This window comes from Bemisia tabaci, chromosome 7 (assembly GCF_918797505.1).
Source record: "Bemisia tabaci chromosome 7, PGI_BMITA_v3".
In the NCBI taxonomy this organism is placed as follows: domain Eukaryota; kingdom Metazoa; phylum Arthropoda; class Insecta; order Hemiptera; family Aleyrodidae; genus Bemisia; species Bemisia tabaci.
The window spans coordinates 26152698-26167337 of record NC_092799.1 but is presented as its reverse complement, the minus strand read 5'-3'; the positions used below and the strand labels follow the sequence as shown (position 1 = coordinate 26167337).

The window sequence follows — 14640 nt, the reverse complement described above, 5'->3', positions numbered from 1 at the left end:
TTTGGTGGGGTCCTATTTGTTTAATTTGTTGGTTTTGACAGTTTTGACTGCCTGAATAGCTTTTGCTCTTCAGGCGGTTTTCGCTATTTAGCCTATTTTGATTGGTTTGTCGATGTTAACTGTTTTGATCGTTTGATTGGTTTTTCTCAAATCAATCAAATCCCAATTTCGGAGGGTCATCTTGGACTGAAGCGACAACCCCGCTGGTCGTGGAGGCAAGCGGGCGGCTGGACGGACCCGATCGTTCATCGGTCATTAGTCGGGTATCAATAAAAGCGGCGCGGCGAAGCTATTGAGCTCTTCTTAAAAAGGCGCTCGCTTCGCCGCCGGCCCGTCCCAAGTCCGGAGGCCCAACTTTGTTGATTTATGCCCGGCCGCGCGGTCCGTAGTTAGGCCGTGCATACAACTACATACTAAGCTACCCGTGCTAAGGAAGAACGTCGTAAGAACATTCGGGAGTTGCCAAACTTCCCTAGATAAAACATGTATATTTGACGACATTCATGCATATTTTCCTTTGAAATTTTCGGATATTTTAGATTAAATTGCGCACAAAATTGTATGAAAATTTTGGAAACAAATATTTATAATTTTCCCAGTAAATTCTGTATTTATCGAAGGAAATTTGGCAACGTCTGAAGGTTCATACGGCGTTCTTCCTTAGCACGGCAGCATAAGTAACCTCTCTCCGAACAAACGAGACCCGTGGAGTGACCTACGAATAACGACTCGCATTCTGCCGTGCTAATGGAAAAACGCCGTATGAGCATTCAAAAGTAGCCAAATTGCCTCTCAGAAAATATTTTTTTTCGAGAAAATTTATGAATTTTTCTCCTTGAAATTTTCAGACGCTGCAGATCAAACTACGAGCAGAAACCTGTTAAAAATTGGAAGGCAAATACTTATAAATGTTTCCGAAATTTTGTGATTTGTCGGCAGAGATAAGGCAACGTCTGAAAGCTCATACGGCGTTTTTCCTGAGCATTGTGGAATAACGAGTCGAACGTTTCTCGGCGGGTGCTTGAAACTTTCCGAAGATGTGCTTATTCCTTACGCAACCCAGAGGATAAATTGACGAACGGGTCGTTAGCCATCGACCTTGATCGAAAGGTTCCCGTACACGCGATGCTTTCTATCCATCAAGGTCGTGTGATAAATGGTGTAAAAAAATTGGCTTACCGCCCGCAACGGCCTGCAGTAGCCCGATTCTGAAACTCGTGGAAAACAGAGATATATTTGAAAGATCTCGCGCTGATACCTTCCATATGGTGTAAAAGTTGTACTTTCGGAAGGCAACGCTTAGATTCGTCTGATGATGACTCATGACGGAAAAATTGAGCACACTGAAAAAAACTCCGGCTGCGAAAGTCGTACTTACGGGCTGTACAGACATACGGTCCACGTTCCGGGCTCAGAGGCCAAAAGTCCCGAGCGTAGCACCCGGAACTTTCGGCCTCTGAGCTCGGAACGGACGGTTTGTCTCAATATCCCGTAAGTTTTTTCTTCAGTGCAACGAGTTCAGCAAGCTAATTGCTAAAACTCGCAATGAACTCGCTTGAAAGTTGCTAAAACTCGCCTACCGTGATCAATGGGTTCAGCGAGCTATTACCTAAAACCACCTCACCACCTCACTCACAGTAAAGTTTACACTTCACTTGCATTTGGAATGCATTTTGCAAAAAGGAACCACTAGCATTGCAATGATGCTAAGATTGTGCAACTTCATCTTTTGCAATAAAATTGCGGAAATTGTGAAAAACTATGAAATTTAGATGGTAATTTTTGTCTTAAATTTACAGTTTTTAGCGAGTAAAATAGAAACTATTAATGGATAATCGGGTTTTTCCTCCAAGACAAAAGAAGTTGCACAATCTTAGCAACATTGCAATGCTAGTGGTTCCTTTTTGTGAAATGCAATCCATTTACTCTTTAATTGATTTACTTTTTACTTCTTAGTATTTTAAGGTATTACTTGGTATATACTGAGTATACAAGACCTGCTTAGTATTACTGAGAAGAAGTATATGTTACTTCTGAGATGTAGTGCTCACACTTTAAAATAATTAGGTCGTGCTCCTTTTTCGCTACATGCTCTGTCTTTTCCATTCCGCTCAATTAAACGGAACGAAATTGCTCTCCTGTTACACTGACAAACTGGGCGAACTCCGAACGGTTTCCGATACACTCACGCTTGTGGCTCACCGATCTGAAGAAAGCTCATTGCATTGTTTATTAAATGGCTTTAAATGGACGCTACACCCGATACCGCGCCTTTGCGGGCGGGGTCAATGGTAAACGAAAAGGGAGACCATTAACCGTCGCACACGGCACACCAAGCATGCAGAGCCCGATTTCGACCTTCCAATCTTTCGCAGAAACGAGAATGGGTTGGTTGCGCTGGTCAAATATTTACTGAGAATACTTTTCTTCAAAATTTTCCGAAAATTTTGTGCGCAATTTGTTATAAAATATCTGAAAATTTCAAGGAAAATTGTACATAACTTTCCTACCCTGGTAAAAATTGGCAGTAGAATCTGTGTTCCAAAATACCATAGACCTACAGCCGGCTGTAAGATTTCCAATAGCTTCTATAGCAGGCAACACAATTTCTTATAGCCTTTTATAGCCGATGGCGACTAAGCAACAGCCTGGCGATAAAGTGTATGCTAAACGTCACTAATTACGGATAATAGGACTTAGTGAGTTTTTGGACTACCGCTCTCTTTTTGGGCAGTAGTATCTTGATTTATTTTGCCAGGAAAGCTCCGTACTTTTGAAGGATACCTTCCATTCCCAACATGTCGGAGCGCCTGCAATTTTGTATGATACTGTGCAATACCTCTGGTGTGAAATAGTTGCTTCAAGCGCCGTGGTACGCTGCGGCGCGGCGCGGCAGGCAACCAGCGTGACACGCGCATAAGCGCCTTCAAACCTAACAGGGATACTTCACGCATTGCGCAATGCGTGAAGTATCCCTGTTAGGTTTGAAGGCGCCAGTGCGCCGCCGCTCCGTTTTGTGTTAGGCTCTAATATTTAATCTCGCGGAGTCAGCGTTTTTCAACTCATGACTTTGAAATGTTTGCACACTCTGTATGGATTATTCTCATTTTAATTGATGAAAAAAAAATATGTAGTGAAGGAAAATATAATGTGCGTTTTGTAAATATGAAGGCGATTCCGTACAAACTTAAGGATTTACAAAGCACACGAATTTCTACACAATTTCTTATAGCCTTTGATGGCCGATGGCGAAAAAGCAACAGCCAGAGGATAAAGTGTAAAACCCGGCGATAGGAACTATAGCCCGGCTGTATAATTTTTTATCGCTTCGTATAGCCCGGCCGTATAATTTTTTCCACTTTCTACAGTCAGCTATATGATTTTCTATCGCCTTCTTCAGTCGGCTATATGAACTCCTATGGTATTTTGAAACGCAGCTCCTATCGCCAATTTTTACCAGGGTACAAAAGCCATGTTTTAACCAGGGAAATTTGGCAACCCTCGAATGTTCATAAGGCGTTCTTCCTAAGCCGGGCAGTACATATATTACCACCTGAGTCTTCAACTCGATAACTCCGATTATTTTTGACGAGAAGTTGAGTATGCTGATAAAGGGCGATTTAGCATCGAAACCAAAAAGTGTCTAAAAAGCGGCAAGAGCGAAATTATTTTTAAACATAGCGCGAGATGAACCCAACGATATTCAAAAGCCGGAACCTAGGATGAGCAGCGATTCAATGGCGAAAGAGGAGATAAAATCATTAATTCGAGCGCGAGGGCTATTGTTCGTTCGATCATGACAACATGAAACACAAGCACCCTTGTGTATCCTTATAAGATCATCTACATCATATTTTGGCGCGGCGCAGTGCAGTGACAACATTCGGTTACAAATGACGGAGGACCATTTTCAAAATGTTGATGACCCAAGTCGAGGGAGGCGCCCCGGCCGCTTCGATTGTTGCGGGAAGCACACTCGACGAAGTTGCCAAATTGCTAATATTTATTTATTTTCTTTGGCACAGAGTAGAGTCCCTTTATACTGAGAGTCAAGACAATGTGAATCCATTTCTGATTGGTTCCCGTATTTTAGGCCTCCACAGTGTCACAAACGGGAATAAAGATTACATTTTTGCCGATTGCAAAGATTATAATCTGGAATGGACCAGGGAATTATGGGTTCGGCAAGGAATAAACGGAACGAGAGAAGGAACGGAGAGAGGAATTTGAGAATGAGCCGATCAAAGATTACGAAAAACGTTCAATTTCTGTAATCTTTATTCCCATTTGTGACTCCATGGGGGGTGTTGTCTTGAGTCTCAGTATAAATGGACTCTAGTACAGAGGAGTAAACTCTTTAGGTTGGGGCTGCTGTACAAGTCAGTCTAATATCTCAACAGCTTCCTCCTACACTTCTACACTTCCATCGTCTTTAAACAGTAAACTTGTGTTATGGACTCATCGTTTTTCTCAGCATAACGTTTATACACACAAAATTTCAAGACAAATTTTGAATAGTTTAAAAAAAAAAAAAATTATACACGAGAGGCAATTAGGGAACTTCTGGGATAGTTAGGCTAATCTCGGTTGATGTCATTGAAATAATACAACAAAAATAATAAATAAAAAAAATCTGCTTAACAAGTACGATTTACCTGCAAAGTGCTTAACATTTTACAGTGCCCTTAAGAACATCAGACTTGAAAGAACTATTGAAAGTCATAACACGACAAAACTTTATAGGACAGGTTATTTTTGCACACCAAAAAGCACGAACACCTTTTCTACAATAAAATAATAATGAGGTATTTTGGATGACTTCCATCTCGGTAAGAGAGTTCCATTCAATGCCTTTTAACTACCTCAGCTGGAAGAAGAGAGCAGGCGTCTCATTATCGAATAAAATAGGAAATCGTTAAATATTTCGGCAAATTTAGAGGTGTGTCAAGAGAAAATTAAAAAAATTAAAAGCATATATGCGAGATTTTGCATGGGACATATTTTTCGAGTCATTGATGGAAGCTGTATGTATAATAATTAATGTCTTCCCTGATCAAATTTCAAATTTCATTTTCGCATATACATGATGAAACACTTTCCATGAAAAAATAAAATAAGCATTTAGCTAATTCAATCGCGGGGTGATATTTCGTTCCCGACTGGGCAACATTGCCGGCAACTTGAAACTGGGTTAGCGCGTCTCTTCCTGTGGGCGTATGGAGACTTGGAGATCTGTCCTAGGGCTCGGAGTCGAGAAACGATCTCATCAAGTGAAACAATTTTAAATTTAGTCTCCGCCGACCAATTTACTGTTTGTTTTCTTCCTCGTGCTTTTCTTGCTTACTCGTTCGGGAAAACAACCGCAGGCCTAAATTTTTTTCCCTCTCAGAAATCCAGATTTAAATAGACTGCAACGGCACCGGAAACCATCGATTGCATGTTCTTGAAAACAAGCTGTCTCGAGAGGAGATATTGGCCGCGAGAATAGTTCATAAGCCACAGCCTGCCGATACGGTCAATGCAATGGTTTTATGGATTCAAATTTATTGATCGATAAATGTAAGAGTTTCAAAGCAAATATTCTTTGGGTTGAACGGTAAAAAAAAAATAAACTCTCGAGATTATTTTAAGATGAAGGGTGAAAAAAAGGCTCAGCCGAATTTTGTCAGCTCTTTCGCATGCAGGTGCCCGACATCCATCAATGGGTTCAAACCACACGACTGGCCAATTAGTAGCGCTAAGCCGGACTTAAGTGCAGTCGCGACTCGTCCTCAGTACTGTCGTGCTTAGGAAGAAAGCCGTATGAGCCTTCAAGCGTTGCCAAATTTCCTTCGATAAAAAACGAATTTACTACGAAAATTGTCATGATTTTTCTTTGAATATGTTAGGCAATTTTGTTCGCAATTTAATCTAGAATATCGAAAAATTTCAAGGAAAAATAAGCATAACTTTCCCCAAAAATACATGTTTTTTCCGGAGACATTTGGCAGCTCTCGAAAGTTCATGCGACGTTCTTCCTTAGCACGGCAGTATGTAGTTACAGTATATTTAAGAACGGTGGAGGGACCAACAAAATTCGGCTCCTGAGCCGCACCTTAAAATCATCACGGCGCGGAGATGCAGGAAAGGCAAAATGACATGAAGCATTTTCTCCGATTATGATTGTTTCAAATACACGGAGAATCCTGTGACAAAAATAGTCGTTTTCCTTTAGCACAATAGAGATAGACAAACTATTGCCCGATGGAGAGAGGTCCAATTCGAAACTTTGAGCTCTGATGCATACAAGCTCTTTTCGTACTCGGACGGTAGTGAGCAAAAATGTCACGTAATACCCTTTAAAGCTACAACTCGAATTGCGCGACCGTTCTACAATAGGAGCGCCTGGTTTTCTTGGCGTAAAGGTCACTCACTTCCGGTGAAACGGCGTCATGTAACCAATTTCGGACAAGCTGCACTTTTCGAAAACAAAAGACACTTGATTTGGTTCACGGATTAACTACTCGTAGACTGCCGTGCTAAGGAAGAACGCCGTATAAGCCTTCAGGCGTTGCCAAATTTCCTCTGGCAAATCACTAATTTTCAGGAAAATTTTTGAATATTTTTATGCCAATTTCTCAGATAATTTTGTTTGTAATTTGATCTAAAGTGTCTGAAAATTACGCCGTCTTTAGTCAAATCGTCGTTCCCACAACGAAAGAACGTAAATACGTTTCTATGTTGCCAAACCCCGCACAAACTGCATTTTTATCAGTAGAACCTCGAGCATTTTCACGGAAAATTTTACTGATTTTTCTTCTGATCTCATGTAAAAATCAGACAAATTTTAGACAAAATTTGCACAAGTACATTCATGCAAAAAATTAGATTGTTTGAGTAAATTTTGCAACCTTGGAATGGGGTTAAGCTCTGTCATCCAAGAAAGGCCGAAATGATCCTCTTCCTATTCACCCCTAAAAATCGGGCGCGCTAGTTAAAAATTCATAACATTTTTGGGTACTTCTCTATTGGCTAGAAATCTCAACTCGAGTATAGATCTCGGCCTGTTCCTTATACCATTTAATAGGAGAATTCAGTTGCAATGAACCGTGTTTAAGAAATAAAAGTAGATCAGCCAATTATTTATTTCCTCCGGCACGAAACTTGAAACCATCTCGTTTATTGCCCTCATTTATTGACTTGAATTGCTTTGCGATAACAATCGATAATTATCTATTTAGCCTCTAATCAGTCGTTTATGGCCTTGAGCCAAAGGATCCGAACGACTCCAAGAGCACCTGTATTGATCGGGTATTTGTAGCCAACAAAAGTACATTCACAACGATCGATATTTCCAGAGGGACAGGAAATCCGAAACCCGTAGACTGAGAAATCAGTTCGGTCATTTACACGTGGTTCGATTCACATCGATCCTGAAAGTCATCTGTCTGCCGCGGTTGATAACGACACTTGCTCCTCGCGACACTTCAAAGCACAGGTTACCTGTGCAAATACCAGTTATCTTCCTTATAAATGGCACGTTCGAGCGTTAAAAAGGAATTGTTGGCAAGCGCACAGCGATAAGTGTGGATACAATTATTAAATCTATACATTATGTATAAACGGTAAGCACTATTTCAGCGCCAGGTTGGTGCGCTGATGTCCGCGCGGCATGGATGGACGGAGGGAGGGGGAGGGTATTGATAAGGGAGAGCGGGGGCGGGGAGTGGCTCGGGGGCAAAACTTGGGAGATGCTATCTGATAATAACTCGACACGGGGGAACTGCCTGGCAAAGGTCCATGATAGTATACGGAGACGCGATGAGCAGTGCAGACTCATGGCATTGGAAAAAAATAAACAATGCAGGCATCCGATGGATGGCACGAAAAGCGAAAGAGGTAAAAAAAAATTGCAGTTTCAACTTGCTGCGGGCTAGAATTCGCCTATTTGGAGGGGGCGATTTGGACAGATTTAACCAGAAATGCCGCAAGCGTTTGAACAGTTGCCTAACTTCCTATCATGTTTTATTAGTTTTTTTTTTTTTTTTTTTTTTTTTTTTAAAGAAGAGCAAAACGAAATGGACCGCGTTTAGCAGAAAGGTACCAAGTCACATCAGCTATTGCCAAATATAACTGGGCAATTTAATTTTTTTACAAAAGAACGTTTAAGCGGATTTTTTTTTAAAATATTGAGGAATTTGCTAAGTACAATGCAGAAAATTCATTGATATTTGCACAAACATCACAATTAAATTCATGTAAAAAATTAAATTGCCCGATTAAATTTGGCAATATCTGATGAGGCTTGATTCCTTTCTGCTTAGCGCGATCCAAATTCCAAGTCATAATATAGCTATTCGTTAGTTCGCTGCGGGAAAAAAATGAATAATGGTAGCAATCGGGCAATGTTTGATGTTACTGATTCTGATTAAATTAGTCCAAAAAGCGTCGGAAATAACACGTTATTAGTCACCTGATTCCGAGGAACTGATTTGAATATGCCGTGAAGTAGTTACTGCTCTAGTGAGTCAAGTTCTTTTAAAGATGGGCGTTGCCACGACAAATTTAACCGCGGAGCGGCTAAGCCAATTCAGAAGGTGGTAGACGGAAACATGTTATATGTCCCGCACTACTATCTTCCCTCCTGTCTTAATGTTATTTTCGGAAGTTAACGCTCAGATCCGTTCAATGATGATCGATGACCAGTGTTGAGCAACTTTTTTAGGAAAACGAGATTTAGTTTGACAAACTTGCTTTGCAACCTGCTTGGTCCGATGTGCATGAGCTATCATTTCATCGAGAAAATGCTTGGCAAGTTAATCATCACCAAGCGAAAAATGGTGTTGACTTTCGAACATAACTTTTGCCTCAATTAATGTCATTGCTCGAACTGAGAAAACCGTTACTAGATGACATGGCAAACAGGGTTATGCCCTAGTGATCGTTCGTAAAAGAGGAAGGAAAATTGAAGACAAATGCTGGTGGTATATTCAAAAGGCTAAAACTTCTGAAAAAGGCGAAAAATCACATTTTATGGAAGTCAATTTTGGGGACGTGGGGAAGAAGCCTTGAACTTAAAGTGCCTCTTTGGCTAATCCTTCAAACAGAGGTTTGCAAGCACTGGAAAAGAAAACACATTGGATTTAGAGTCCAGACTCTTGAAAACATTGACAAGAAAAAGGACTCTTGATTCAATCAGATTTAAGCTTAAATCAAAAGGAAATCCGCTCAAATTAGGAGGCTTGGTTCTTGATTTAAGCTTAAATCTGATTGAATCAAGAGTATTTTTTCTTGTCGATGTTTTTAAGAGTCTGGACTCTAGATCCAATGTGTTTTTCTTCCGGTGAGGATTGCAAGCGATGAAATGATTAAGTTGTACCATGTTTCGGAATCCTAACCGTAATTAAGGAAAAACTCTACTTGAACGTCCAATCACGACGATGTCTCGCGGTTACGGAGTTCAAAAAAGGAAAGCTTTTCATGACTTTCGATGGCAGATCATCAACTAATTTTACGATCCGACCTGAATATCACACGCAAATTGGGTTCTTAATGTAAATGATTGTATTTGAAAACACAGGTCGCCAATAAGCTGACGATAACCTAGAAAGGGACGCAGCTAGAGCATTTAAAATATTTCGAGGTATTAGCCGCGAAAAATTTAAAAAACGAGGATTTGTCGGGCTAAATTTTACTCCTTAGGAAGTATCGTTTACGCTCGAGTTCGTCGTGCCGGTTTTTTTTCCTTTCTGATTTTTTGTCAGCATCCGCTTCGTAAGTAAGTGCATTATTGCATGAGGAAAACTCGGTTCAGATTAAATTTCACCTCCGAGAGACCCTAAGCATGCAGAAACACGCAGACACAAGTGTCTTTCGAAAAAGTGGGCGAATAAACCTCGAACATGCTGATAAAATTCCCGTTTAACAAATACTGCAAATAAAAGACCGTTTATTTCTGTTCGAACCTGAGAGCACTGGTAATAGCTTCGGAGCGAGTTTTTGGATTATCCCAAAATTATTTAAATTGTTCAATTTCACTTACGTCTTGTCAGAATATGCAACATTAAATGAAGAAAAAAAGAAACATGTCTGCTACTATGCTAAGGATTGAACTTTTTTCCTTCTTCGTTACAGCGCTAATCTGATTTCTCCTGTAATTTCAATGTGCATGTTTATCCACTCCGCATTAGCGGCTCACTTAGCAGACAATTTTATGACTTTCTTCTTTCCATTGCTGAGATGCAGTTTTTACACGCATCCATTGTTTGATCGTAAAATACATTCCTGCGTTGTAGCTATATTGCAAGTACCGCCCAGCTCACGTTATTTACAGAAGGAACAACTAAAATATATGCTCCCAGGAGCATGTTTAGCAAATACCCTGTATGCATGACACTGAAAATTGAACGGTAGGTTAATCTTTTCCCAGAAAACGAATAATTGGGATAGAATTTTTACGACTTCGCGTTGTCGATTCGTATTTTTGTCTGTTCCAATAAACACATCGGCATGTGAAAGTATACAATAGTCCTACGGTAAGCGTAAGTTTCCTAAGCGACGAAAATGAAAATAAGACTCTAGCTACGCAGGATGAATTCCTTAATTTTATACAATTCCTGGCTTATCAAGGTTTCAGAGATAACAATTGACTGACAAAACATTTTTTCCCCCAACATTAAACGGACTTCTGGCATGAAAATGCTCTACACGAGGCATATTTAGGACGAAATTTAAGCTCCATCGACGGAAAACAGACGCGATCAAAATCATTCAGATAAAATGACACAACATTGAAATTCGAGGCTTGACGGCAAACTTCTATGGTTTTTCAACATTTTAGATAAAAAAGATCGACTTTCCCCTGCCTTTTCAAACATGAGCGCAAAAATGTTTTATTTAGACATGTCGTCGTTTTCCCCACGAAAGAACGTAACTCCTTCAGTGCTGCCGAATTTACCTTTGCAAATTGTATTTTCACCAGGAGAATTCTGGGCATTTCTGACTAAATATTTCACTGATTCCTCCTCTGATTTCATGCAAAAATCAAACTTTGGAACACAAATTGTACAAATACATTTTTGTAGAAAATTGAATTGCTTGAGTCAATTTGGTAACTTTGGTATGCAGTTACGTTCCTTCGTCGGGGAAACGAAGACATTTGGAGCGAATAGTTAAAGCTCTCCCAGCAGAGTCATTCAGAAATTGAATGATAACTATTTGTAATTTTTCCCTCGCTTTTAACGGTTACGTGAAAAATGGTTAGTTCAAGTTTCCCCTAAATGGAGAATTTGCACGCAATTTTGTTGTTGTTTGGTCAGAGAGTGCTGAAAGATCAAATTTTGCAGTATTTTTTAAAATTGTTTTCTGATATGGGAAATGGTATAAAAATAGATTTAAAAGAAAGAAAAATCACCACCTAGTGACGTCATCTGGCGGTATTTTCCACTTAAAACACATATATTTTAGCAGATTCGGTTATTTTCTCATATCTCCTCCAAGAATTGCTCAATTAATGAACCAAGGGTATCCTCATGTTCAGATCATTCAGTAGATTCCACTCAAACAATCAGACACCTGCAAATTCTCCATTTTCAAAAACCTGTCATGCTAAAGCCAAAGATTAGACTGATAACAATTCGGACTTACCCCTCGTGGAACTCGGGCGATCTCGGGGGCGAGGCGACGGCATGGCTGCTTCGGCTCCTCTTGAAATCCCTGGGAGGGACAGGGGCCTGCCTGTCGTTGTGGTGCCCATGCCCGTTGGTGATAACAGGGGCCGGGAGCGGCGGGCTATCCTTGAAACTGGCCTTGCGGACGAGGCTGGGGCTGGAGAGCCCGGTGGCTATCTGGGTGCGAAGCATGGCCTCATTGGGGACGGCCCCGTAGGTGAAGGGCTGGCTGTCCTGCCTCGCGTGATAAGGGATATCGTCGTCGATGAAGCGGATGCCGGACTCGCGGTCTGGCGCCGACTCGGGACTGGCACTGACTGGGCGCTCGGGCGTCCGCGAGTTGGCGTTGGCGGCGGGCGGAGGCGGGAGCGGCGCAAGGTCGGGCAGGTCCGGGATGTTCTCCACGGTGAGGAGCATGTTGCTGAGGAGCTCCTCGAGTTGGCGGTGCTGATCCGCGTCGGCCCCCGGGGGCGATGAGGACGCGTTGCTCGCGCTCGCGTTGTTCTGGCTCCCCGTCGTGTTCAGCACGTTCCCCGCCGAGGAGATCCCCGAGTCCATGGAAGACGAGCGCTGCTGCCCGCTAATGAGCCCGCCCTTCTTCCCCACCGTCGCGTATAGGGATCCGTCCAGCGGCCCCGATGTGTGGCATACCTCCCCGTCTGAAACATCCAAAAAAAAAAATCACATCAGCATTGTTTCCATGAAAAGTATCACAAATTCATGTATTTTAAAAATTCAATACATACAAAATGATTCAAAGAATGACGGACGAAAAGACACTGAGGAAGATACTTGATTGGGTTCCTCCTGGGAGGAGACGAAGGGGACGCCCAGTGAAAGGGTGGTGACACGGGGTTTCAGAAGAAATCGTGGCCTAATGAGACTAGGTCTGTCCTTCCGAAAACGAAAATAAGACCTCTACTGCGCATGACGTCAGCAGGAGCCCCTTCGAGCGGGAAGTTTGAAAACGGTATAGGCTATCCCGGGGAGGGCGGGGAGCGGGAGGTTATCTCGATTGGGCTCCTGCTGACGTCACGGCAAAACTCCGATGGGCAAGGGGCGGCTGTGCAGCCGCGCGGGCGGGGGGATCTGCGCAAGGACAGACCTAGTCTCATTAGGCCATGAGAAGATATGAGGGTATTGCAACTCCCTGAATGGCTTTGGGAGGATAGGGGACTTAGGCAGCTAGGTGTCCCAGAGAGCCCTATAAAAGCGGCTTTGTATGCATATCCAGAAGTCCCGCATCATCCCTGTAACCTCTCCGGTTCTTGCTACTTGGACGTATTTCTGCCAAACGGAACTAGAGACGGGTGAGAAAGATCGCGGGTGCACGGGGTGAAAGGTGGATAGGAGCCAATGTAAAAGTAGGCATGATTCCCTTTGGAGAAATGGAAAAGCGGGATTTTACATTCTGTCAAACGAAATTATGTGCCACCTAAACAGGGCCGGGTTTTACCTACTTGCCGCCCATGGGCCGTTTGTATTTTGTCGCCCCCTTCTCATTCGTTTTGAAACATCAATAAAAACCATCAAGTGAACGTGCCAGAGGAGGAGGCGGAGGGGTGCATAAGACGCGTTTACCAACTCGTGTTGGATACATTTTTTGCGAAATCCCTGTCGACACTACTAGCAAAATTGCACGGAAAAATGACTCCTCCATTTAGAGGAAATGATCCAAAAAATTATGAAGGAACAAACATAAATGTGGTATAACAATTTTAACTTCCGCCGCTGCGCCGCGCTGATAGCACTGTTTGGCGCAATGCGTGAAGAGTTCACGCAGTCTTGTGGGCGCCATGCGTTTCACGCTGACCGCTCTGTGTTTGGCGCAATGCGTGAAGTATTCATGCATTCTTGTAGGCGCTATACGTTTCACGCCAACCGCTCCTGACCGCACTGTGTTTGGCGCAATGGGTGAAGTATTCATGCAGTCTCGTAGGCGCTAATATGCGTTAGATACCGACCGCCGCGCCGAGGGCTTCTTCTTTTCACCTCAAGTCCTCGTAATCATTCCTCTCAGCGCTAACTTCCAGGCCAAATTGCGTGTTTAGTTCCTCTCTTAACTCGACTAATTAAAGATACTGTCTCTTGTATCATCGAAAAACGACAAAAGTAGAAATAACTGTACTCTCAGGAAAGAAAGATTTTGTCCCCTTTTCTCATTGATAATTTTTCTTTCTGAATCCGATTTATTTATACCTATAAAAAATTGCAAAATTTGCCGCCATGGGCCACGGCCCAAGTGGCCACCTTCTTAATCCGGCCCTGCACCTAAATGTGACACTCATGAGCCGTAGGCATGTGACAATTAGAGCGTACAGCGATAACAGAGCATATACAATTCCTTGCAACTTAGTAACGGTATTTTTCTTCCATTTAAATCCATTGAATACAATCGATTCTAGATGCTATTAAAAATCGATTGATTAACGTAAGTTCAAATGAATTAAATGCAAAGTAACAAACTTGCGAGAGCTGCAACAGCAACTGCCCAGCCAGAGATTGGCGTGGGCGTTTTACGACGCTGAGATCCACTACGCGAACTTTACGCGTGGACGCGGCGGGATGAGCAAGGTCTCGCTTAAAATATGGATTATTAAAACAGAACCGGAGCAACTGCACTTGCAGAACTGGATTCCTCCGGTGGAATTGCGGTTTCCCTGGTTGAAAACTCGTTTCGAACAAAGCACCGAATTTATTGCTCCGTCGCCGGCGATTTTATAAACGCTTAAGTCGGTCCTCGGAGATGGATGAAAGATTTCGCGACCGATAAGCGGGCTAATCCAAGAGAAATTACGCGTGCCACTAGAGCTCATTCGAATACTCCTCGATGATTATGAGTGAGGATGATGAACTTCGCTGTGCTATAGAGAAACGCCGAAAGAGATATCGAATGTTGTCAAATTTCCCTTGGTAAAATATTCATTTTTAGGACAAGGAAATTTAGGAGAGCATACTCACAAGGCTGGGACCGTTGAAGTATTACGTGAAC

The 14640-nt window shown here is 42.3% G+C and overlaps 1 protein-coding gene across 10 annotated transcripts in view; it reads right to left on the bottom strand.

Annotated features, from left to right (window-relative positions):
- by (focal adhesion protein tensin) overlaps positions 1 to 14640 on the bottom strand; it is a 553251-nt gene that overhangs the window by 45351 nt on the left and 493260 nt on the right. For all 10 annotated transcript variants that reach the window (XM_072303044.1, XM_072303043.1, XM_072303048.1 and 7 more), the window contains one exon: positions 11626 to 12307. In XM_072303044.1, the coding sequence (XP_072159145.1) occupies positions 11626 to 12307 (682 nt within the window). The remainder of the gene's footprint in view (positions 1 to 11625; positions 12308 to 14640) is intronic.